This window comes from Ambystoma mexicanum, chromosome 7q (assembly GCF_040938575.1).
Source record: "Ambystoma mexicanum isolate Mex_15411 chromosome 7q, UKY_AmexF1_1, whole genome shotgun sequence".
In the NCBI taxonomy this organism is placed as follows: domain Eukaryota; kingdom Metazoa; phylum Chordata; class Amphibia; order Caudata; family Ambystomatidae; genus Ambystoma; species Ambystoma mexicanum.
The window spans coordinates 583,658,241-583,684,550 of record NC_090941.1 but is presented as its reverse complement, the minus strand read 5'-3'; the positions used below and the strand labels follow the sequence as shown (position 1 = coordinate 583,684,550).

The following is a 26,310-nucleotide window of genomic DNA, read 5'->3' as shown; positions in this document are numbered from 1 at the left end:
CATTGGCTTTACTAGTCCCAAATTATGAACAGAAACCAGTACAAACCATCATATTGTGGACGTACTGGTCGGGGCAATTTGATTGCCCCGGGGTCTGTTAGTCGAGGGGCACGTCTTCATCCCCCCTGATCGAGTTTTGGCTGGTGGCAGTGGATACTACTTTTTATATTCGACTGCGAATATATCTCTATGGGATTTTCCCATTGTTCGAGGCTACCCACTTTAATTATTTAATTCTCATAGCCTCGAACATACCGCCGGTTTATTTATTTAATATTAATTCGGCGGTTGGTATTTTTTGCCAGAACTCGATTCTAAAATGGCGTTTGTGTTCTCTTCTGTGACTCCAACCCAAGTCGAGCCCTTTGTTCCACTTTTTGGCGGGCTTCTCCACAGAAGCCTCCAAACGTGGTGCCACTCTGTCTGGGTACCACAGGGGGTGTGGGAGGGGGTTTAGGCACCCTGGACTGAGTTACCTTGGTAACTCAAGTCGCACTCTTGTGTGATTGGCCCAAGTGGTGAGCCGGCCGGCTCACCACTTAGCATGTTTGATTGACAGCTAGGCTGAGTGAATGGGGGTATGCTGCATAAAAAAAGGGCTTTGGGGACTGGAACTTCAGAAGTCGCCACAGGACCTGAAAATCCGACGAGGGAGAAGCTGAGCCAACCTGATATGACGACACCACCGGTGAAGCCCTGCGGAACCGACTCACCACTTCCCAACGACAGATCTCCCCGCTGGAGAGTCTTCTTCCCCTAACTGGTGGGCACAACCAGTTTACCTTCTTTTTCTCGCATCCCAGGACGTTTTTTGGTCGAATTGCCCGTGCCAAGTACCCCGGCAACCGGATAGCCACTTACCACTAGACCGCGAACAAAAGGACCGCTCCTTTTAACTGAGACCTCTGCGGCTGGTTTCTTCACTGGCAGTGCAATGGACTCCTGCTTTCCTCCCCGACGAGATCCTCTCTTCCTCCGGACGAAGCACTGACTTGCACCCGCTGTCAGAAACAAATGCCCCCGCTGGAGTATTCTCACCATTTTAAGGTACTGTGTCCGCCAGGCCTCCCTTTCTAAAGATTGCTACAAGGTAATAATAATCCCTTAACCTTCTGGACTGGGCTGGCCGCCTTGACCATCTAACTGGTCCCTTTCTTTTGGTCCAACTTCGTTCTGAACCTTTTCGAGACTTTGTGCACTTTTCAACCGTGTGACCTTGGACACATTTCGTTCTGATCCTCTTAAAGTGGATCCGGCTTTCTGAACTCTAACTTCACGGTTTGATTCTGCCTTCCTCTCTTGCTGTGTTCTTTTGAACGTGTTGGGATCTGTTTCAATTTATGCTCTGCCTTTCTCTCCCTTTTAAACCGAATTATTAGAGTGCCATCTGCATTAAGCGCTCACCGCTGTCTGAAAATAAGTGGGGCTTTACTTAAGACTTTTCTAATATTCTTTTAAGGGAGTGTATATCTTTTAGTGACCGTGTTTTTGAACTGCTTGAGATTAGTGCCAGTGTGTTTTATTAGATGTGGTTTTAAATAAATAATTATATCTCTTTTACACCAAGCTCTGGTCAGTGTTTGCTTGTTCTACTGTGTTCTTTTGACCTATTGTGAATACTCTGCATACTGCCTAACTCTTCTTGAGGGAAGTCTGACTGCTCAGCCACAGCTACCAAGTGAATCTGTGTGGTACAGACTGCTACCAAGTGGGTTTACTGCCAAACACCTGTAGTGTTAAATCTTTTGCAGTGGTCCCAGAGGGAACTGCACAGGTTTCTGCCTAACATGAACCACACTGTGAAAGTGACGAGGTGCGAGGCCTCGGACAACTGATGAATCAACCTGAAGGAGCCGTGTCTCTGTAATCATTTCAGACACTGCCGAAGCAGATCAGTTGAAGGGGCGTGTCTTTACAGCCGATGGCCATGGACTGAACAGCTGACGGGAGCATGAGTCATTGTTCGCTGCAGCCGCTCGGAGGCAGTAACCCTTTGTGAACTGTCAGATGACAAGCTACGTTCGTTGAGCCTGGAGTAGGATAAAGAGGCTGGTGCGTTCAACCCCGAGTGAAAGAACTGCCCTTTAAAAATAAGAAGATGTAATTCGTCCGTGAGCAACAATTTAAAGCAAGTAAAGTGTTCTTATGTTTCCTCTGAAGTAGAAACGTTACGTATATCAAGAGTAAAGAACCATCGGTACAAAGCTGGAAGTCGCCACAAGGTTGTAGGGAATCACACAATTAAGACTGTGGGGCTAGAAATACCAAGAGGGAAAGAAGATGTGTTTCCTATGGCAAAAGCTTGAAGGGATCATAGCAGGTGCAAAAGAATATAACGTTTAGAACTCTTCTACTGTGGCTGGACGGTTTGAAACCAGATGCAAGTCAGCCTATAGACTCTAATTTGTGGATACCTTAAAAAAAGGAAAAAATGCAAGGGAGAGAAATTCTACTGGTTCTACTTTATGAGGAAGTTGTTCAATAAAAGTTATCCTGTTTGAATCCTTAGAAGTGTGTTGTCTTTCATCCCACCACGAAATTGTGACATTCCTGCTCGGAAATATTGATCAGTTCCATCACTAAAATAGTTAATGCCTCTTTCAAAGAAGGACAGGTTCCTACGAGATTGAAGGGAGCCTGGATCACCCCTTTGCTGAAAAAACAAGGGCAAGATCCTAACATTGCCACCAACTGTAGGCCGATAACCAACTCTCTATTCTTGCTCAAAATATTGGATAGAGTTGCATACAAACAAACAGTGAGCCACATAACAAATTACCCTATTCTCCATTGTGGGCAGTAGGGTTTCAGACCCGGCTTCAGCACGGAATCAACACTATTAGACCTCAAGTCCAATATGATGACCAATATCAATGAAGACAAAACTATGCTGCTGATGGCCTTAGACTTGTCAGCCGCATTTGATTTGGACGAACATCCACTTCTACTGAATAGATTACAAGACGTTGCCAACTTTAGTGATCTAGCTGTGGATTGGATGCAATCCTTTTTAGGTAACAGAAAAATGAGGGTTTGTAGTAACCAAGCTGAGGCCCTCTGAGCTCCGCGTAAATGTGGAGTTCTACAGGGTGCTTCCTTGTCTCTGGTCCTATATAATATCTTTACAACCCTGCTTTTTCAGTTGCTGGAGCAAAAAAATATTAGTTTTTTAAACTACTCTAACGACACTCAATGTCTTATCCCTTTGTCATGCAATTATGAGGAAGACTCTAAGTGGTTAGAGAGATAGATCTGTGATCTCATACAAGACTGGATGGAAATGAGTGCTTTGGCCCTGAACCACGAAAAAACTGAGATAATGATTGTAGGCTCCAGGCCCAGACTGAACAAGGTTGACAGAGATTATAAAACATTTTGTATTGCTGACCATGATATTACTACAAAAGACAGAATACAAACTCTAGGAGTCATATTCAACCAGACACTAGGTATGACGGCACAGGTTAATAATCTTGTCTCGCCGTCAGTATATTACATTCGATTACTCGCTCATATTCGCCCATTTCTTTCTCAAAAGTGCTGTAAAATGGTTGCCAGGCAATTATTTCCTGTAAAATCGACTATTGTAGTAGTCTTCTGGCAGGACTTGGCAAATGAGGCCTGGCCAAACTACAAGTAGTACAAAATAGAACCGTCAGAGCCATTATGGGGATGTGGAAATGTGAGCATGTATCCGAAGTGTGGAGGTGTCTGCACTGGCTCTCCACAGAGGCCAGTATAGACTGCAGATCACTTACAAATCCTTGGACAATTTCCAGACTACATAGCTTGTAGGCTTAAAAATAAAGTGGACACTAGAACTTTGCATTCTAACAGCCAGAGATTCCTTCAAATACTGAGAGCTGCATTAGCATTGGTATAAAAGTGGCCTTCTGGGTAACAGTACCCACTTTGTGGAATTCCCTGCCTTTGGAACTTAGAAGTTACTCGTCTTTAGATTGTTTTAAGAAACAACCCAAAACATCTTTTTAGATAATTAGGGTGAAGGTCTCCCCTCCTGGTGGGTTTCTTTTTCAGCTTTGGCTTTAAACTTCTTTGGCACCCGCATGCCACCGGGCCACTTTAGTTGCGCCTTATAAATAAAGTAAGTAAAAGCAGCAATTCTTCTTCTTCCAGCTGGGCTTCAAAGAAAGGCAGCTTCAAGTTTCAACTTCAGCTTCTGAACAAATTTGGAAGTGAGAGGTCCACAGATATATATAATCTGTCCCTCATTCACTCTGCTGAGCCAAGCTCAGTTAGCCAATCAGACAGAAGGACATTCATGCAGGCAGGCAGCCAATCAGGCTCACCGGCATTCAGGCTATTCACTTCCACCCAGACACCTTTAACAAGAGATGTGGATTGGGGCAAGCACTCAGATTTTCAGCACACCACACTGCATCCATGTCAGTTTCAGGCAGGGCTGTCTCACACACAGAAACTACAATACATATTGGTCACACACTCTTTTCACACAGGTCCACCATAAGGGTTTACCCACAACATGCAGTCACTGGGAAGGCTCCAGCCAGTCTGGCCTGGACTTTCCCACAATACCATATAATATGGTTCTTCCACCCAACAGCCAGTCAGGGGAAGGGACAGAGTCAGGGCTTTCCAGGCCTTTGGGAAAACAAGGAAACAGGCAATAGAAAGCAAGAGGCCCCAAGGGCCATCTTGTCTCCAATCAGATGATACCCAGATCCTCCTTCCGCTTTCTGGAGATTATGGAAAGGATTTGGCCTTGCTAAATAGGGTGTACATCATCATTCAGGCATGGATGGCCACTCATGGACTATGCTTGAACGATGAGAAAACGGAGCTCATCATCCTGGGCACTACGCTCAGTCTAAAGAAACTTAGTCCAGCCTACAACTCCTTCACGATAGATGGGAACAATATCAAAGTTGGACAGGAGGTCTAACCTTTCCTTCAAAAGACAACTGAGTTCCCTGGCATCATCATCGGCATACACGTGCAAATTAATCCACTCAGCCAAACCATTTCTGTCAGACAACAGCTGCCTCACACTCGCTAGAGCCCTTATACTATCCCGCCTTGACTACAGTAACGCCCTCTACTTGGGAACCTCCAAGGCTACCACCAGCAAGCTACAAACCCTCCAGAACAATGCCCTGAGAGCAGCCCTAGGTATCCCCAGAAGAGAGCACATCTCAGGACTCAGCCAAATGTACAACTGGCTCCCCACTAGAGACAAAATTCTATTAAAAACGGCCTCAATCACCCACAAATCTCTCAACAATGCAGCCCCGATCTACCTGATTAACAGATTCCACAGACAGGCCTCCTTGAGACCCCTTAGAACTGCATACAAAGACTGCCTCTCTGTCCCAAATTTCAAACTCGCCACCATAGGAGGTAACAGTTTCCCAGTTCAAGCAGCCAAACTATGGAACTCCTTGCCCCCTAACCTGAGAGTAGACATGCCCTATTTGAACTTCCGCTCAAAGGTAGTCTCATGGCTGAAACTGAAGGACCACTAAGATAGCCAAGTGCCAAGGCTACCCTCTTGCTATCTGCATACTGTGTCACCACGTGGGCCCACCTTTGTACTTTGTATATACTGATTTGTATATACTGTATATTTTGCCTGCTCTCCTACTCTGCCTTGTATATACTCCCTTTTGCCATTATGTACATTCTTCACTTTGTAACTAAGCTTTGCATATTCTTGTAAAGATACCCCTGGGTATATCTGCGCATTATAAATAATAAAACAAACAAACAAACAATCAGGAATCCACTCATTCCTATGGCACGGCCTGGGTATCCGAAAATGGAGGATAGTCAGAGCACCTGTCAAATTCGGCATGGAGTTGCCACCAGCCCATACCTTGCTCTGTGGGCCACACACAGGTGCCCAAAACATACACCAGGGGTGCAAGGTTGTACCCCCACCCATTGGTGCCATATCCCAGGGGTCTCTGTTCACCACAGCCAAAAAGAGGAAGAGCTGCACTGCCAGGAGTCCCAATTGGACTCCTGTTCAGAAAACAACACAGAACACACATGATAAGGGAGTACAGGATAAGGACATAAGGCCCTGTCCCTCCAATGCATTTCCAACATCACAGTAACACATCCATGTCACACCATGCTGCACTTTCTTGCAAGTGCTGGGTTGCTCTTGTACATTTGTATAGACTGCATGGGACATAATGTTCATTGCAGAGCAGTCACAAAACTCTGCTAAGCAGTGATCTGCGTCTTCTGCAATTAATTATGGATTGCTGCAGAAACAGTGGCCCTCATTACAGGTTTTCCGGTCCGGAATCAACGGTGCCGGTAGAATCGTACCAGCACCGTTTTCCAGACCGGCAAACTATGAGCCTTCGGGCGGGAGCCCGCAGAGTTGCACAGAAACACTGGCACCATTATGACATGGTGCCGGTGTTTCCGCGGTCCCCATTCCCGTGGAATCCTATGGGACTCCATGGGAATGGGGGATTAACATAATTCCTGGTGCCAGATTTACCGGACCACCAGGGCTGTAATGCCCCAGCAAATCCCCCGCCAATAAATTACTATCGGTCAGGCGGCAGCCTGCCAGTTTTACCAGCACGGCTACCGCCGGACTCGTAATGAGACCCAGTGTCTGTACAGATAATGCTGTATCCCGAGGAGTGTCCCTTAAGAGGTGGGAATGGTGGGTGATTGGAAGGGGGTGGCTGCTTAAAGCTACATTCGGTGGGGGACAATGACCACCTAACTAACGTTGGTTATTTATATTTGAATGCATTTTATTTTGGTTTTGATATTACTATTGTAAACACAGCAGTGTTTGGTGGGTGGAGAAAAGGAATGCATGGTGTTTGAATTGTGGGGGGGTCGAGGATGAGGTGATGGGGAGTGAGGGAGTAGATGGAAGCCGGGCGCTGGGGAGGTATTGGGGGGATGAGTTAGAAGGAGGAGCGGGGCATGGGGGAACATAGTTCCACTGTTTTGTGTCCACCTTGAGGACTAGTTGCATGTTACCTATTTAAAAACAATAAGGTTTAAATTCAATCTGAGCCCACCTGTGATTCATCCCCATTACATGTTACTGCAGCGTGGTGTTTTACTTTTCATCTTTTTACTGTAAACGAGCATTACTCACTCCCGAAGATGCTTGTGGGCTGTTGCTTACGCAGCGTTTTCTGTCACTTGCCTTGCTTATTCTTCAATTTCACATTCCTATCCTGTTTGTAGGTCCTAAACCTTGTGCAATCCTACGTGACCCTGCGGGTTCCCTTGTACGTATCGTATGTTTTCCACTCTCCGGTCGGTGTGGGCGGCTGGCAGCACTTTGACCTCCAATCTGAGCTGCGACTGACGTTTGTGTACGACACCGCCATCTTGTGGAAGGACGGGATCGGCAGTCCGCCCGAGGCAGAGATGCAAGGTCAGTCACAGGGAACCAAAGCTTGCAGTGTTAGTATCCGCACGTCCATGTTTCTTCGATGCGCTAAAAAACGTATAACTCAACGTATGTTTTAACATTAATTTTCTTTAATATAATATTTGCCTGAACACGCACTGAACATTTTTAATAAGTAAAAGTGTAATTTCCCAGTGATTAGTTCTAAAAGGTTAACCTTTTAAATAATTAACTAGTTGGAGGTGCTTGAGAGTACAGGCGTGACAAAAGGGTGTGAAGTGAACACTTTTATCAGCAACAACCAGAAAATGAGAAACGGTTTAAATACAACATTATGCGTTTTGTGTAATTAGGTGTAAATTGACAGTCTGTGCTGATCAGACCCTTTTGCGAGCAGAGGTGGTAAATAATGATTTTAGAATAGGGGAGATAGATGCACCAGAAAATCTGTTATGTTTACAAAAGTACTTAAGACACATGGTCCAGAAAATCTGTTATGTTTTCATACGTACATGGGGCCTCATTACACGGTAGGCGCTAAGGGATTACCGGCACCGGTAAGGTCACCGGTGCCGGTAATCCCTTAGCGCCCTACTACGAGGTCCCTCAGCGAGTCCCGTCCTTAACGCCTGGTCTGACCAGGCGTTAAGGACGGGACCCGCTGAGGGACTTCAGAGCTCCTAACGGTACTGCAAATTGTGGTACCGTTATTAGTTCCTTCCCCATTCCCATTGAGCCCTCTGGGGGCTCAAATGGGAATGGGGAATGGTATTTGGAATGGGGACTCCTCCAGGGTCGGAATGACCCGGTAAATCCCCATACCGCCTACCCGGACCCGGTATGCGGTAAGGGAGTAGCCATGCCGCTAATAGCGGCATGGTTACCTCCTACCATGTAATGAGGCCCATTATCCAGAAAATCTGTTCTCTTTACATAAGTACTTAAGACACATGGTTCACTAAATCCAAAACATTTTTCACTCATGCTCCATTTTGGCCAGTCGATAATCTTTAATCCGGCCTGCAGTGTCAACATGTTTTTTTGCTCCAACCTTAATAGGCTACCTGTAAAATGTGTTCAAAATAGATTCTATTTATTTTTTCTCCAGTCCATCCAGTGCTGGAAATGGAAAGCATTTATTGGGGAACAGTCACTTCTTAGGAGGGGCAGAGCTTCGGGAATGAGGGGCGGGGCAAAGGGGCATGCCCCCAGCCCCCCTACCCCCAGCCAGGTTGCGAATCTCAGTATCTCTCCATAGAACCCAATCCTGGCAATTTGCATAAAAGCAAAGTCATTATGGGAACGACATAATGTCCACAATTTTAAATGTTAAAAATGTCTTATGGTGATTCAGTAAGAAAACCTCTAAGCAAATTGACACTCCTGTTTTGATTGGTCATAATATTCACCCTAATAAAGAGATAATAAAGAGATGTCTATAAATTGCAGGATGTATATACCAGTTTGAAGGGCTGCAAAACCGTGTGTGAGGCTTTGGCAGTCTCCAGTACTGAGTGCTCTGAACACTGAGTCCATCCTGTTTACGGCCCTACGATCGGAAGTGCGATAATCGCATATGCCTTTAGTGCTGAAAAAAGCTCCTTCTGTAGTACGAGATGTGATGGATGCCACAGCGTGCTGGCCTGGGATATTGATGATTTGCTTGGCGAGGGCTTCACGCAAATCAGTGAACACACCTGGCTGACTATGCTGCCTTCAAGAAGAAAAGGTTTGACAACCCTGTCAGCGATCTACAACGTGTGTCCTCCAAGAGGGTGGGTGGCCATCACGAGTAGTAACCTCGGGTCTCAAGTGCACACAATAACCGGGTGTGCTTTACTATTGATTTATTATTTATTTATATACAGAGGACCAATGCTCTTTTGATCATGAAAGAACGGACAATAGATAAGAAATCAGATTTGACATGAAGCAATGAGCTTCTTACAATGGGGTGAGTTTGAGGGACATTCCAACCAGGTTCTGAAGGGGAGCAAATGGATGAGTCACCAGGGACAAAACATAAGTGGACATACATAGATTAATGACAGTTAATATTTGACATTTCTAAGTGCAGGTAGGCGGTACAGCAGCTGTGCTCGGGATGTGACCATGATGGGTGAAATGCTAGAGGGGAGGAAAAGGAAGTGAGGGACAGAGGCAGGTTAGAGGCAAAGGAAAAATGTTAGCTAGCAGGCAGATGAGATGTAGATTAAGAGGGTAACTCGGGGGTGAGGAGGTAGGCTTTTAGTTGGGTTTTGAACCAATCCATGTGGACTGTTTGTCAGATGTCCGGTGGAAGAGAATTCCAAGCAAGTGCAGAAAGAAGGGATAAGGGGCGGAAGTGAGAGGAAGCACAGGGATGGGCGAGGAGCCACAAGGGTAGTCGAGGAGGCAGAGGAGATATTACGAGAAGTCTTGCAGAGTTGGTTAGAGGAGGACAGATACAGTGGTGCCTTACTGTGGATAGATTTGTGAACCAGGAGAAGACATTTAAATCTGGCCCTGTTTTGCATCGTTATCCTGGTGACGGTACAAAGAAGTAGATGTGAAGTGGACGAGTTCATTGAGAGTCCTGGTAGCAAAGTTAATGGTCTTGTTGAGAGGGGACACAGACATGCACCTGCAGCAGAGGTCTGAGTGATGTCCTGATTAAGGGGTTCCCTCCAAACAGACATATTGAATAACTCTACCGTGTTTAATGCGTAAAGGCACACTAATTGCTACTGAACAGTGCCTACCATGCAACGTTGATTCAGTGGGGTTCACATTATGCAATCCAGTGCAGGGGGTTCTCATTACACAGTGCAGTGTGCTGCGCTGCCTATTATTGAGGTGCGCACATTCATTCATAATGTGATGATCCAGTGCAAATATTAACATAGCTGTTGGATATATAATAATAGCACAACAGTTTAGATAATCCACCCCTTCCTATTCAGTCTTAGGTCAGAATACATTGAACCAATGTCTTGCCTACGGTATATGGAAGAGTGTCAGAAAATACTGATCTGGGACATATTGCAGCAGGACAGTCACAGTGCATATGGACGTTTCTGGATGCAGAAGGTCAACTACACCCTTTTCAAAGTTCCTGTGCAGATACTCCAGTAACAGTCAATTTCAGAAGTTGAGCAGATTCGGAAATTTGAGCATATTGTGCTGCTTAGTTTATCAAACACAAGGCACATTCTGGAAACACTTGCAAGTTTGCAAAAAGCTCAGTTCATCAAAACAAGGCGGGTCTGCTAATATTTGCTCTCCAGATATTTTGGACCACAATTCTCATTAACCCTAGCCAGCAGAGTCAACGGTGAGACATCATGGTTGTCGTAATCCAACACATCTGGAAAGCTGCTTACATACCACTGTTTTAGAGGAACTGATCTCTTATTCATGTTCCCCCAGATCCTCAATATGAGGGTATCTCATGCCTGCTTGATATTTTTTTTCATGATCACTGCCTCTTCCATATTACAGTCATGTTTCTACCCCCTTTGCCGTTTGAGGCATGGTCCAAGACTTTAGAGATAGGTTTGCAGCATTCTTCCTGGTTAGGGGCAATATCTTATCTCCCTCATTCGTTAATTCCCGGGTATGCTCTCTGCCTTCCCCTAGTGCTTCTGTGACCTGCCTTAGCTCAGGCTAAGTGTGTCCTCCTTCAACCCTAGTTTTTAAAGATCGTCTATCTTTACACTTCCCAATTCTTTTAGTGAACGTTAGTCACCACTTGCCTATTTCTAGCCTGTAGACCTTTCCTTTATCTTACATGCATGTATATCCCATCCCTGTCCAGCCCTTTAGTTAACCCCAGGTTCGGTCCAAGGGACTGATCAGACTGAACATTGTGGGCCAAAAAACAACTCAGCCCATTGTGCAACTGGTCACTTTGACCAATGTTCCGGGCTCAATGTTCTTTCATTGTTTTAAAGATTATTTCAAAACAATGCATAACAGCTACTACAAAAACAATACACCAGGAAAAGTACAGCTGCTTTTCTTTTGGTGTCCTTGCCTACTTATTGTCCCATTCCAACTTTGGTTATCCCTGCCGTCATCGGGCCCGGTCTTTCTTTTCCTTCCCTTTTAATGCAAGTAGCACTTTTCTCCACCCCATTTTTGTGGCTCTGACTTTCCCCCAACATGGAAATTCGGTGCACATCTGTCTCCCTCCAACAGAAGCACTTGATATAGTGCCCCTTAGAGTTAAATGGTGCTAATTCCTTCACATATTTCCTCTTACCTTGAAAAAAGTGGGCGGGGGGTGAGTGCAAGCCTTTCTGCTACGTCCTTCTCATTGAAAACATGTGGAACCACCAGCACTTGGTACCTAGCTACCAACAACAGGCTTCCTCCAACATGTTAGTATGTATACGTCTGCAAATGCTGCTGGTCATTAGTGGTCGCAGGGAGGCTGAGTAGCCTATATTTAAGAAGCTTGGCCTTAGCTACCAACAAGCAATGTCACACAGACTGGCTAAAAAGGGACAGGTTCACTGCTCGAATGTAGATGCAAGATAAGGCAGAAATAATGAGAAGCATTTAGAAGTGGTTTGTATATGTACCCCCTTACTCTCAACCTTCATGTTGCAGGGTAAGAGTGTATTAGGCACTGAACTTACCTGGGGAACCTTGATTATTCAATCTTTCTTCTATAATAAAACCTCATTTTTAACAGACTCCCTCAACTCGCACCATTGCAATCTCCCCCAGCCGACTGTCAGATACATGGAACCTCCCGCGTAACACTCCCATGCTGGAAGCTGTGCATGCCGATCTTTCCACATTCTCTCCCCTCACATAACTTAGAAAGGTGGCACAGTTGACAACATGATTAGCAAAATGAGCTCTCCAGCCCCACTACTCACATCATCTGCACGCATTGCAGCAAAACGTCTAGCACCAAGCTCCCCATCTGGCCTCCTCACCTACTAGCCCCCGGGCAAGCTCTGCCTTTTCTTTCAGTATCTTCAATTCCTCCTGGAATGTCTTCTTGCTGATGTTCCTTCTCACCGTGATGAACTGAGAGTTCAACCTCCCCATCACAAATAAGGTACACACGCTCCAGCTGGTCTCCACCCCCCTGACCACGCCCTGGTCATCTTCAATAACCTCCTAGCCTACTCCTGCAGCAACTCACTTGATCCTATCTGAACCTCCTGATGCCTCGCCTAATCCTTCATGTCCATGGATCAGCTTAACTCTGACCACTTCATGCTACACTCCACTGTCTATCCCCCTCGTTCTTCCAACCCCACTGAACTAATCTCAAAGTGTGAATTCAAACCTGGCACCATAGACCTCACATGACGAAGTCAGGATTTCCCTCCAAGATTTAACAGCAATTCTCAGTGATTTCATCAAGCTGGAATTTCTGAATAATTCACCTGCATCTCCCTTAGAGTACCACTTTCCATTTTCATGCCCTTCCACCTGCATCCTTGACCATGAATCCTGCCAGAAATCCAACAATCTAGATCAACGAGGTGTATCCCAACCTACATCGCTGGAACACAACCCACTCTCCTTCTCTCTAGGCATCCCACAAATAACTGTTTTTTGCTGTTTCTACTGCTGTTGGCTCAGCCAAGTCTGCCTACTTTACTAGCCTCAAAGCCCCACTAAGCTCTCACCCTCATAAGCCATCCAGGATCCTCTAGTCCATGCTTGCCCGCCTGTAGACACAGCTCTTTCTCCTCTTCATTCTCAGTGTATTTCTCCACTAAACTCTTTGACATATGTGGCAATGTGACTGCTCTACTAACTGCTCTCTGCCTCCCTTTTTCTCTCCCAAACCATCCACCCTCATTTTCTCCTATCAGATTTGACGCCAGACATACCAGCTGGACTTGCCCCTATCCTCTCATCCGCCCATACATCCTGTGCACCAATGAACCCATCTGTACCACAAACTGTCAAGAAATGTGGACTAAGAAAGTGCTTCTACTTATCTCCTCTCCTCAACCTTTCACTGTCTTCTAGCATTGCCCATCCTAAAAACCTACGCTTGCATCCATCAACTCAGCCACCTTGCAACCCATATTCATCTCTCCTCAGCACGTTCAAGCTCCAGACTGAATTATCTTCAAATAAATCACTGATTCCCTTCTGGTCAGTGAACTTGCTAACCCCCTCCAACCTGAGTTCTGCAATAGACTTTTAAGCGAGACCGCACTCACACACATCCCTGACTCCCTCACTAAGGCTCACCAGCACTCACTATGCGTTCCCTTTCTCCTTGACCTCTCGGCTGACTTTGACACTGTTGGTCATCCCTCCCTCCTCCTGACTTTCTCTTGCCTAGGCTTCCAGTATAGCAACATCAATTGGATTACCTCCCACCTTGCTCTGTCTCCTCGAGCTCTGGGAATTCTTTGTGCACCTTCTCCAGGAAGCGGCCACTCAAGGATCTGCCCATGGTCACCTCCTCTCCAGGCTCTACAACTCCTTTCTCAGCCTACATCTTTCTTCCTTTGGCTTTTTATATCATCTCTTTGCTATTGATACCCAAATCCTCTAATCCTTTTCCCTCATTAACTGCACTTGTGTTCGTTGCTGGAAGGCATTGTATTGCCTGATGCTCAACTAATGCTTCTTCAGGCTTCCAAAAGCCATCCCTGCTCTCCTCTGTAAATTAGTATTTGCCCCCAACCTCGTCTCCCCATCCTGCAAAGCTTGCAGTCTAGGGGGCATTCTTTGACACCCACCTCAAACTTCATCAGCTAATCATATCCACTCCACTAGCTGGCAGACGCAACCTTCTCAACCTCCAGAAATGCTGCCCCTATCTCACCTTCCAAATCACACACATTCTCATTGCCGCCCTGGGACTCCCCCTTTACTCATTCTCCTCTTAACAAGATGATAAACTTTACAACTTCCCATGATGGTCGCATACCTCCATAAAGTGCCTTCACTCCCCATCCAACATCGATCTTCTTGTATTTAGATCTGCCCCTGGGCTAGCTACCTTCCTAGCTGAATTATTGGCCTCTCTCTAGCATTCTACGCCCGATTCCTCCACAATCTAACTGGGCCAAGGTCAAATTATCAGTGCAAGGCTGGTGACCAAAAGCGAGATAGAAATGCTCCTACTTCAGCTAGCCAATTCAGGTGTAATGTACTGCAACACTGCGACTTGCAGGAGCCTAAAGGTAGGAATGTTGTAAAAGAAAACATGCAAAAACAAAGGTAGATTGGCAGGCAAACCTGTAGTGGTTTTATGCAGTGTTGCCGTGCTGTAGAATGTGGCATGTAGGCTTATTGGTGGATATAGCTTGGTCTGAATCATAAATCTACCTTCAAATTACTGCAGCTTTGCAGGCAGCCCCAAAGCTCCCCTTTCATATTGTGCATGTGTGCTGACATGCTGCAATACTTCAATGGATGTACAGACAATATTGTATCTGCCAAGGGTTTGCAAGAGAGCAGTGGAGTGACCCTTCATGGGTGCCTTTTCTCTCCAGTATCTGGACGCGAGCCAGCATTCACTTTGCCCCAAGGATGCCCGTTTGCTCAGCTTAAAGTATCTCAAATGAACCATAGAATGGAAGCATCCTCTTAATTAGCTGGAATTTCTGTAGACCAATCTAATCGGGGCATTTGGTGCCGCGTGGTAGCATGAATGACACGGGGAGGAGCCAACTACTCGAGATAACAAATGAAAAGCAATGTCCACACCTCAGAGAACAGCCGGTGCCAACCACACTCCTGCCAGGGCCTTAAACCGTGATCACATATTGCACATGTTATAGGAAGTCTTAATTTAACACGTTCATTGCCTCCAGAATCGTTGCCTCTCTTTTGCCTATATGTTGTTTCCCTTCAGTTCTGTCAGTCCGCCCAGCCACCTCCTCCAGTGCGTCTAACAGATGTCGGCATTGCTCGAAGGGGCTGAGTAGAAGACCTATGTCTGGCTATCATGTGCATACCGTAGACCACATACTCCTTGGTGATCACCCCGAGCGGTCTGTCATGGATATTAAGAACTGCAGAACCTCAAAAGGGCTGACACATGGGATCCCATGACCACCCCCCATTGTGTCCTTCCTTTTTGGAACAATGCTTCACATGCCACCCCCCAGCCGCCCCCACCCATGACCGTCCATCCAAGGCTTTGCAGGTGCCAAGAGATCACCTTGTGGTAGAAAATCTCAAAGGCACAACATGTCAAGTGATATGATAGCTTATTTATAACGTGCTTAATACCCAGGGATCGAACCTGTGTGGCTTAGTGTCGTCTTGCTTCCAAGGCGAGCACGTTTCCGCTGAGCTATCCTCCGGACATGTGCTGACCTTTCCCCTTATCCATGAATTGGGGAATGTGATCTGCCCTATCCACAATGGCAACAATATCCCCCACTGAAACATCAGACTTTATAGTGTCAAAGAATCCCGCCCTCCAAAGACTAACCGCAATTACGATAACAGTTCTCTCTCAAAGGTGTCCACAGAAACTGGAAATAAGAGATCTGGTTATAGTTTGTTAAATTATAAAAATCCAATACTTATTTCTTTCATCGGTATTGGATGTAATCATTGAGGTAACAAGTAATGCTGTTCAAAAACCAGTCACACGTGCTCATTTTATCATTACAGTTCACAAGCCACACAGTCCTCAGTGCCGCATGCTAGCCACCCCTGGGAGCCATGGCCGCATTCCCACACTGCCTTGTTCTGTGGCTTTGAACTGAAGGAAATGTTCCAGTGATGGCCGCTAGGTGGTGCTGTGCCCTGTGTGGCATGTTAACTGTATTGGCAGATATACTCTCGCTTTGCACGGTAGATGTTTATATTTACTTGCACTTTTGAAACCCATCATAATATTAATGGCGTTTGCTTTCATTATGAGAGTAAGCCACATAAGGTCAGAATCAAAAAGTGACATTGAGTTCTCTATAAAAATTGTTGCAGATAGTTCAGGAAGGACCAGAAAATAAACGAAAAAAACCGCTTAAAAGCAAATGATGTTATGGTTAAATAAGTAATGGGATTCTCAGCTCCTCACTTATGAAGGTCTTGGTAGTTCTTCTAGCGGGGTGTGGCCATTCTGAATTCAGCAGGATGGTGCCTTGCTGAGTCTTTCCGCATGGCGACGTGTGGTTTATTTGGTATGGCGTGCATCATCTGTTCATAGCCTCGTTTCAAGTGGAGTTGTACCTCCAGTTGGCAGTACGGACACGCCCACTTCCACAAGCAGTTCTCCTTACCCCATGCTTTCTCTAGAACCCGAGCTTCCCCTGTAGCCCAAACTTCCGGGAATATCTGAATAAGATGTCTGGGGTTTTGGCAGGAAGAACAGAGCAGGAAACAACTTTGCTGATCCAGCAAGAGCTACTTCTTGACTCTAGTTTCAGTGACAGCATCACCAATGCCGAGGAGGAGAGCCCGGGCGGGGGTAAAGGACCTCTAAAAGGTAAAAGCTCAACTCCAGTGCTATCAAATTATTATTTCTCAATGACATTAATGTGGCTGGTCGCTCATTTTTTAAGCCCCACTGAGGTTTAAATGGAATCTATTAGCATTACTCTGCAACTGTAGCCATCTAATTTCAAAAGATCTAAAGGAGTGTTCCACCAAAGCCAGGACACCTGTATCATCCCAAAGCTGTCGACCTGTCAGGCCGTACAAAGGTCGCCATTTTGGGAATTTTCCACCAGCGGCAGGGCGCCCGTATCATACCCAGAACATGTCACCCAAAGGGAAATACTGGTCCACCGCTTGAGACATTTACCCCAGAGGGAATATGTCTATATCACACTGAAATTACGTCCCAGCCATGCAATACACAGGTCGCCAACTGGGTGTCTGTCTCAAACCCAAAGCACGTCCCAGCCATGCAATACACGGGTCACCATCTGGTTGCCTGTATCAAACCCAAAGCACTTCCCAGTCATGCAATACACAGGTCACCGTCTCGGTGTGTGTCTCAAACCTGAAGCACGTCCTGTCAAGTAATACACAGGTCACCATCTGGGTGTCTGACTCAAACCCAAAGCAGGTCCTCTCAGGCAATACACAGGTCACCATCTGGGTGTCTGTATCAAACCCAAAGCACGTCCCAGTAAGGCAATACTCAGATCGCCATCTGGGTGTCTGTCTCAAACCAAAAGCACGTGCCAGTCAAGCAATACACAGGTCACCATCTGGTTGCCTGTATCAAACCCATAGCACGTCCCAGTCAGACAATGCACAGGTCGCCATCTGGGTGTCTGACTCAAACCCAAAGCAGGTCCTCTCAGGCAATACACAGGTCGCCACCTGGGTGTCTGCCTCAAACCCAAAGCAGGTCCTCTCAGGCAATACACAGGTCGCCATCTGAGTGTCTGACTCAAACCCAAAGCAGGTCCTCTCAGGCAATACACAGGTCGCCATCTGGGTGTCTGCCTCAAACCCAAAGCAAGTCCTCTCAGGCAATGCACAGGTCAACATCTGGGCGTCTGTCGCAAACTAAAAGCACGTGCCAGTCAAGCAATACACGGGTCACCATCTGGTTGCCTGTATCAAACCCAAAGCACTTCCCAGTCATGCAATACACAGGTCACCGTCTCGGTGTGTGTCTCAAACCTGAAGCACGTCCCTGTCTAGTAATACACAGGTCACCATCTGGGTGTCTGTCTCAAACCAAAAGCACGTGCCAGTCAAGCGATACACAGGTCACCATCTGGTTGCCTGTATCAAATCCAGAGCACGTGCCAGTCAAGCAATACACAGGTCGCCATCTTGATGTCTCTATTAAACCCAATGCATGTCGAGGTCGGGCAATATGCAGATCAGCATTTTGGGAATTTGCCACCCGGGGGCCGAGCACTTGTTTCATCCACAAAGCATGTTGCTGTCAGGTTTAGTCACTTTGTATTCCTCTGTACCTTTTCTATGCATCGAAAGGAACACGCCCCCCCCTGTCCCCCATGAATGTGAGGGACCCAACACAGCACTGTCCTGGGCAGGAAGAGAGGGGCGCCTATTAAGGTGCATAAAGGTGAGAAAAGCACAGCCTTCCATCCCTGCCGATTGTACATCCCCAGGAAAGATCATATCTCAGGGGCCAGGAAGGAGTTACATTGGCTCCCTGTGGCAGCTAGGGTCCAGTTTAAGGTATTTGAAGATACATACGACGACCAGCTACAATCTTTCAAGATCGCTTCGCTCCAGCACAAGTGGTCAGCTCACCTCGCTATCCCTAGAGCTAAAAAAAAAAAAAGCAGAGGCCTGGGGAAATCTTTTCCCGTGCTAGTGGCTCATATCTGGAATGCCCTTCCTACGCCACTGAGGCTAGAAACAAGCTGGACGCTTCTTAGGAAAACGTTGGAAACCCACTTATTCTGCTAATCTGTGCCATCTCTTTGCTTTCACTTCCATTATTGTCCTGTCTCCTAAGTGTTGTCTTGTCAATGTAGCTCCCTGATGCCCCCTGGCTTTGGCGCTCTATAAATAAATTATAAAAAAAAGCATAGTGCCTCCACATGCCTGTGATTAACGAGGTGGGCAGAAGCCTTGATTATCCCTGTCAACATACTGTCCATTCTTTTTCTCATATATGTTATACATATGTAAGGAGAACAAATGCATTCTTTAAAAGAAACATAACTTTTATTTAATTCATGTGCAGAGTTCTGGGGACAGCAGATAATATACCGATAAGGTTGCCTATGTTTACTTTCACCCCATACTTTAACTGACTGCACAAACTACCTCTCATTTTGCCAAACCTCGTTGCCACCCACTGCCACTACCACCTAGAGCCAAGCCACCCATGATGGCCACACTTAGAGGTGCGACACTAACCATGGCTACACTCCTCCCGCTGCTCCATAATATCTCACCGCAGAACTGTACCAACACAACCCTGCCACTCTACCAGACTCACTATCTCCAGTGGACTGGATAAACAGATTTGCCCGACCACCTACACCCTTCACACCTTGTGCTACACCCCTCAGAAACACAAGACTAGGTTCTCGCCTTCTTCTACCCGCTACCACCTTCCTGAACGCAGCCACACCGACTATGATTAGAAACGCAAGACTTAGCCACTAATCTTGACATAAAACTCGCCAGAATGCTCGCCAACCAGACTAAGAACCCCACGCAGCCTACTGCACAGACTGACCCCTCACCTAGCCATAATCCTTTAATACTTTATTTTATTTATTTGTGTATGGTTTCAAAGAAACCTTTACAAAATTCATACAACAATACCAAATATTTCATAAAACATTACAATGAATGATTTTTTACAAGGATAAAAACAAATGACAACAATAACAGCACGCTTCAAAATGTATGTTACCTAAATTCATAAACAGGTGTGATTTAAATCTTATTTTAATTTTATATTTTTATTTTTTTTACGAACAAAATCTTTTATCAATTCATCAATTCATCAAGTCAATACAATTGAATTTCAGGAAACGAATCACCGCCAGTTGCAGTGGGATTTTGTTGTCGAAGAGCATACGTTTCCATAGTAGTTCCAAATCTACATTTGAGGGATCGGGCACAAAACGTTTAAAACTACAATATCTCCCCTGGACCAATGCAGGACAACCACTTAATAAATGTCTTGGTTCTCAGTGGTCTGACTATTCTTACAATGTCTGCACATTGGTGTTACTTCGTTCGAAATATCTCTAGCTGACAAAATCTCTCCAGTAAGAAGTACATTAAAACGAAATCGCATAAATGAATTCCTCCAGCCTTTCTGAGGAAATGAGTTAAGATATGGTTCCGTAGTACCCAAACATTTATAAAAGGAGACCATGTGACCGTACAACTTGTATTGTGTGAGTTTCTGCATTGTTCTGTCCCAATCCATGTTCTGTAACAATAATTTTACTTTTTTGGGGTCGAGTATGAGAGTACTGACTTGTGCCCCTACGCTGTTCAGTGCATTTTTACATATATCCACCAGTTTTCTCATAAATACTGATTTAGAGGTGCCTAGAGAAAGCAAAGTAGAGAGATCATTGTACAAAGTATTTCCATTATTACTGACAATGTTCCGCAAAAGCAACAGACATTTCCATTCAATAATGCTATTCAGGGACTGCAAGCCTAATTCGTAACGAATGGCCACTAAAGGAATACATTTCGGTAGACAATAAAAGATTTTCCTCAGAATCTGCGCTTCCAATTTAGTTAAATCAATTTTGCCATGAATAAAGAGAAATTCCATGCAATAAGCGATTTTAGGAATCATTTTTAACTTGTAATATCTCAACAACGGAAGACAAGAAAAGGCCCAAACTTACGATCCACTATTCGCATTTGGGTAATGCACGTTTTGATTTTCATCCTATAATGGTTGATGGTCAAGCTACAGTTTGGAGTATCACTAACAAGCAGACCAAGATAGATCATACTATGTCTAATGTCCAGCTTCGACTTATCCATGAACCAATTTTTCTTACAATTCTTTTTCTTCTGTGTAAAGCAAAGAACATTTGATTTAAGGGCATTAACAGCTAGACCCATTTTCTGTCATGTACACAAGAAAAGCATTTAACAAGTGCTGTAGCCCCAATGGAGGTCGATCAAAAAAAAGATAATCATCGGCACAAAAGCACCAACTCATTTTTTTTCCTTCGATAGAAGGCTGCACAAAAGCGGCTTTTTGCAAGCATGGACCAATGTCTGCCGTATACAGATTGTAAAGGGTAGGGGCAAAAATACAACCCTGTCTTAGACCTTTGTAGGTTTTAATCGGTGAAGAGAGCAAACCATCTTTATTTAAGCGAATCTGAACACTATAACCTTCGTGCAGATGTATGAGAAACGCCAACAACTCTAATGGCATACCGAATCTGTCTAGTTTAGCCCAAAGATTCTCACGAATAACAAGATCGAATGCCATAGAGAGATCCATGCTTGCAAGGTAAACCGGTACCGCACCCTTTTTCCAGCCGATCTCTTGTAAAAGAGTTATCAGCAGACCACCAGCCATTGTTCCAACTTTTTTCCTGAATCCAAACTGTGGCGAAAACAAGACTGAATTTTCAGAGGACCATTTTTTAATTTGGAGGAGAACAAGGCTCGCAAAAATTTTAGAATCAGAATCTAAAAGCGCGATCGGCCTATAATTGGATGGAAGAGTTTGATCGCCCTTCTTATATATGGGTACAATAAAGCACAAATTCCATGTCTGAGGAATCTATTTTGTACGACCGATATCTTTAAATAAGATTGCTAGTGCTTTGGCACAAGTATCCGGATCCCCTTTCATTAAAATGTTCGATAGACCGTTGGGTTCCGCTGCCCTTGAAGAACTAGCGAGTACGATTCCCTCCCTTATTTCTGCAAAAGAAAAGTCACAATTCCATTTAACACTGCCAAAAGATTTTGATGGGAATGGACCTAATGCACTTTTGGAATAAAGATTAGAAATATGTTCTGCCCACACCTGTTCACTAATTGGATTGAGACCATAATCGATGTTAGCGGCAGGCGTTCTATTGACCAATCGCCAAAATTGGCGAGCTGAATTGTGAGTCAGTGATTGCAGCATTTCCTCATTATCTGCCTGATACATCTTACCTCTATGGCCCCTCAACCAATTTCTATACAGTTATTTCAGATGTCTCGCCCCGTCGCTCTTAGTTGTTACAGAAATTTGGAGAGTTTTTAAAACTCTTAACAGTCTGTTAAGAGTGTTCTTGACTTGCCTCACGATGGAATCATAGTTATGTATATGTACTTTAGGAACTTTTGGCTTGCGAGGCATAATCACAGATTTATCAAGGAGTTTTTTAAAATAGCGACCTATATTTACGTGGGAGAATCTCTCCTGTTTTTCCTCCTGTGTAGTTATAAAATAATCATTTTGAAAAAGCAAGTTACATGCAACCACATTGTCCTCATGCCAAATGATCCTATTCCTGCCCTGATTTATAGCCAAATCTATCGGCAAATAGTCTGGAATTTTAAAATCTCTCACTATCTGCAGTTCAAGCTCCAACATTCCATGATCGCTCATCCAAGTTCTACAAATTTCGATTTTTTTTTACTAGATGAAATACCACTTCAGAAACAAAAATGTAATCAATAGCGGATACCCTATCCCCAGAATACCAAGTTATATAATCCAACTCGACCCTTGACTGCAGATGCACAGATCTTAAACCCCAAGATTTAAAGAATAAATTACACAATTTTGCATCAAATTTCTTGTCGGGTAAATGGAAGTAAAGATCATTTCTACAGGGCCTATCCAAGATTATGTTTTCAGGCACTACGTGGGGATCTTCTGTATCATCTATTACGGATTTCACATTCATGTTGAGATCACCAAGCACCATAAATTGCACCCTGGGACAGAGTAAAACACAATTTTTCATAATTGATTCAATTTTTACAGAAGAGTGTGCAAATCATGCCCTGGGGTCCAGTATACATTCCACAATAAGATATATGACAGATTCAGAAAGTCTTTCATCCCCAATAAAATGCCCAGCGCGAAAGGTGGTTCTCTATAGATTTCTATTACCCGAAGGCCACAATTGATCTTAATAGCTATCAAAATACCACCTGAGACGCCCTACCGGGCCCTTTGTAGCGAGCAAGTGAACACACTCATATCTGTCTAAATGTGCTGGACTAGACATCCAGGATTCCTGTATGCAAATTAAATGTTCCAACTTAAGTTTACAGCATAACTCAGAAGAGGAGGACAAATAAGAATGCCCCCTCGAATTCCAACTAATTAAGGAAAGAGTGTTCTCTGAACCTAAAAGTGCTGATTGAGAGTTTGTAATTTTGAAATCGAGTCTCGGAGACTCTGTGCCAGCCATCGCCAACTTGTTTCTTGCTCTGATACATTTTCTGTGGTCTTTATTTGGTAAGACCCCCCTGGATAGAGGGGCCTAGAAGCGTCATTTATGGCGTAGTCGGTCAGTTGTTGTGAGACATCACCAAAAATGAATACATCAAAGCCTCTTGTATTAAATTGATCTAATTCAGCTAATAGTTTCTGGAACACCAGGTGAGAATGAAAAACAACCCTCACATGGTCATAACATTGGGGATGAATAAAATCCACCCTCTTAATATCTGAGCAGGCCATTCCTGCCAGAGATGGTATATCATTTATGAGGGTGAGAATTCTATTTCTATTCAATGCTGGTTGCCTGCCACAATCAAAAAGAGGATAGAGGAGAATACTGGGGAAATCTAGAAGACATGGCTTTCTCCACATTACATCCCTCAAATCGGTATCCAAAAAGTTTTTTGGTTGCCTAGAGTCAGCAACGCCCATCATTGGGGGCTGATTTGATGGGGGGGGCCCCAATATCCGGGGGGGGTGAGGGGGGGATTTTAAATCAGAAATCCCCAGTGTCTCTCTGGTAGGAGGAGCCATGGTGCAGAGTCCATGAGACTCTTCCCCTAACTCAGAGGATTCGCCCGAAAACTCATTTTTGGGATGATGGAGGGCTTCTCCAATAATGTATCTGTCGCCACTGAACTCTGCCCCTCCTTCTCAACTTCCATGTCTACCAAATGAGTTGATTTTAAAGATGTATTAGTCTTTACACTACTCCATTGGATTCTAAGGGCTTCTTCCACAGCACTAAGAAATCATTTGGGTCAGATCAGTATGTGAGTTATTTGCAATGCCCCTTATTTCTTTCTGGGGGGCACTACCACAGGTATCTGAGGAGGGGTGGGAAGTGACGGAATGTTCACCCTTTTTTCAACCTCTGTTGCCGACGTCCGGGGCACTGGGAGAGAGTCTAGCACTTTGGTCCTTCCCACCATTGGCAGTTCTATACCCTTGTCTGCATGAAGTATCGGTTCTAACCCACCTCCGCCTATTTCAAGATCAATTATTTCGACTGATGTGGTTATATTAGAATTGAGTGGGTTTACGCTTGACTTAGAAAAGAGATCATATGTTTCTTTCTGGGGCAGACATGATGGAGACCTGTCTAATGATTTCTTACGTTTCCCCCCCTCAGGACCTACTGGGACCATAAGGACGGACGGGCCAACCTTGTTATTTGATCTTTTTTTGTAGGTCATTTCTTCCGAAAGAAAATTGGATGGAGTGGAGTAGGCAGTGTTACTGGTGAATGGCTCATTTCCTTCCAGCTTTGCTGGTTTTGCCTGATCCACTTCATCCCTGATAAAGTTTCTCCAAGTATGCTTCGCAAATTTGTTACACTGTGTTTTTGCGAGCAACGAGGAGATTTTTTTAATTTTCTTATTTTTTGGAGAATTTGTTTTTTGCTGTGCTGGTAATTCCCTTTTTCCACCCGAAAACATCTTTGTTGGATGAGACGGAACCGTCTCGGGCACTTTCAACGTCAAAGGCGGGAAGATAGGGGGCAAAACCGTACTGTCGGTATTGTAATCAAGGTTATCATTGAAAGGTACTTGCACATGCGAAGAGAACTTTAGAGAGAGGGAGGCCATAAATTCCGATGTTTTTTTTAACTCGGTTAATTGGCGCTCCGAAAGAATCCTCAAATCTGTAAAGCCCAATGAATGTATTTTTAGTACTTCTAGTAATTGTCTCAAGAGGTCAGCGACCACCTGATTCTGAGGCATAATCTCTCTGCCATTTGCCAACTCCTGAATAGGAGAATTTTCCTGAAGGTGTTGGGAGAGGTTTTTCAGATCAGTATCCGACGAAAGAAAATCAGGCGGAGTATCCAGAAAAGAGGAGATAGGTACATTATTTACATTTTTTTCTGGAGCAGTGCCAAACAAGCAAGAACTGAACACTTTGTCCTGTTTACCAGCGACAGAACCCCCGAAAGCATAGAGGAGTGTGCCATAGCGACCCCCTCCAACACCAAGGAATCGCTTGGTTCAGGAGGTGAGGGCGGCAGTGCCATATTCATTGCCATGCGGAGGGTATTTTTAACCAGAGTAAAGATTAGAGGAGCTGATAATATGTCATCGTACATTCTGAGCCCCTGTCCTTTAGAGCCCCTCATATTTGGGGCGGGAGGATTTGTACGATTATAGACATATTCAAAACTGTTACGCCTTCTAGACATCATAAAATGTAGTATAAAGTGCAATATAGAACACAGTACCCCTCCACCATACTACACCACAAGGATGAAGAAGATGTTGCAAAGCTTAATGAAATCTATCTAGAAATCCAAGCCTGGATGGCCACACACAGTCTTTGCCTCAATGACGATAAGACAGAACTGCTTATCGTAGGCTCCCAGGCTCGCCTCAATAAATTGGACCACAGGTACCAATCTTTTACCATTGAAGGCAACATCATAAAAGTCTCTAAAGAGGTCAGAACACTAGGTGTGTACCTCGACTCCACCTTGTCATTAAAAAAACAAATAAACACCACCATTTCAACCACCACCTACACCAATAAATTGATCAATGCCTGCAGGCCTTTTCTCTCCCCCTCCAGCTGCCTCACCCTATCCAGAGTGTTGATATTGTCTAAATTAGACTACTGTAACACACTCTACCTAGGCACTACCACAAAAAACCTGAACAGGCTCCAGATCCTTCAAAATAATGCATTAAGATGTGCCCTTAACCTCCCGCGCAAGGCTCACTTATCTACGGCTAGCAAACAGGCCCATTGGCTCCCTATCCGAGACAGAATTAAGCAAAGAACACTTGTCATCACTCATAAGTGCCTGTCACTCATTGCCCCATGCTACCTTTCAGACAAATTCTTCAGACACTGCTCCAATAGATCCACCAGAACTCCCTACCTGCACCAACTAAAGGTTCCCAACTACAACCTAAAAACAGCAGGAGGATCCAGTTCTCGCAGCACAATGCTGGAATGCTCTCCCTCTTGCAATTAGATCGGAAGCTTCTTTCTGGCCATTCAGAGCCATGGTGAAATCATGGCTATCAGCCTAAACACCTAGTCTTTCTCCTACATGTACTGCCAGCCGCATCTCTCCTCCATGTAGAAATGTTTGCCCTTTCTAAATCCTAAACAG

At 44.8% G+C, this 26,310-nt stretch overlaps 1 protein-coding gene across 1 annotated transcript in view; it reads left to right on the top strand.

Moving 5' to 3' along the window:
* Nucleotides 1–26,310, top strand: part of FREM2 (FRAS1 related extracellular matrix 2) — a 796,190-nt gene that overhangs the window by 684,254 nt on the left and 85,626 nt on the right. Inside the window, exon 17 of the mRNA XM_069640403.1 lies at nt 7,210–7,402. Coding sequence (XP_069496504.1) covers nt 7,210–7,402 — 193 coding nt within the window. The remainder of the gene's footprint in view (nt 1–7,209; nt 7,403–26,310) is intronic.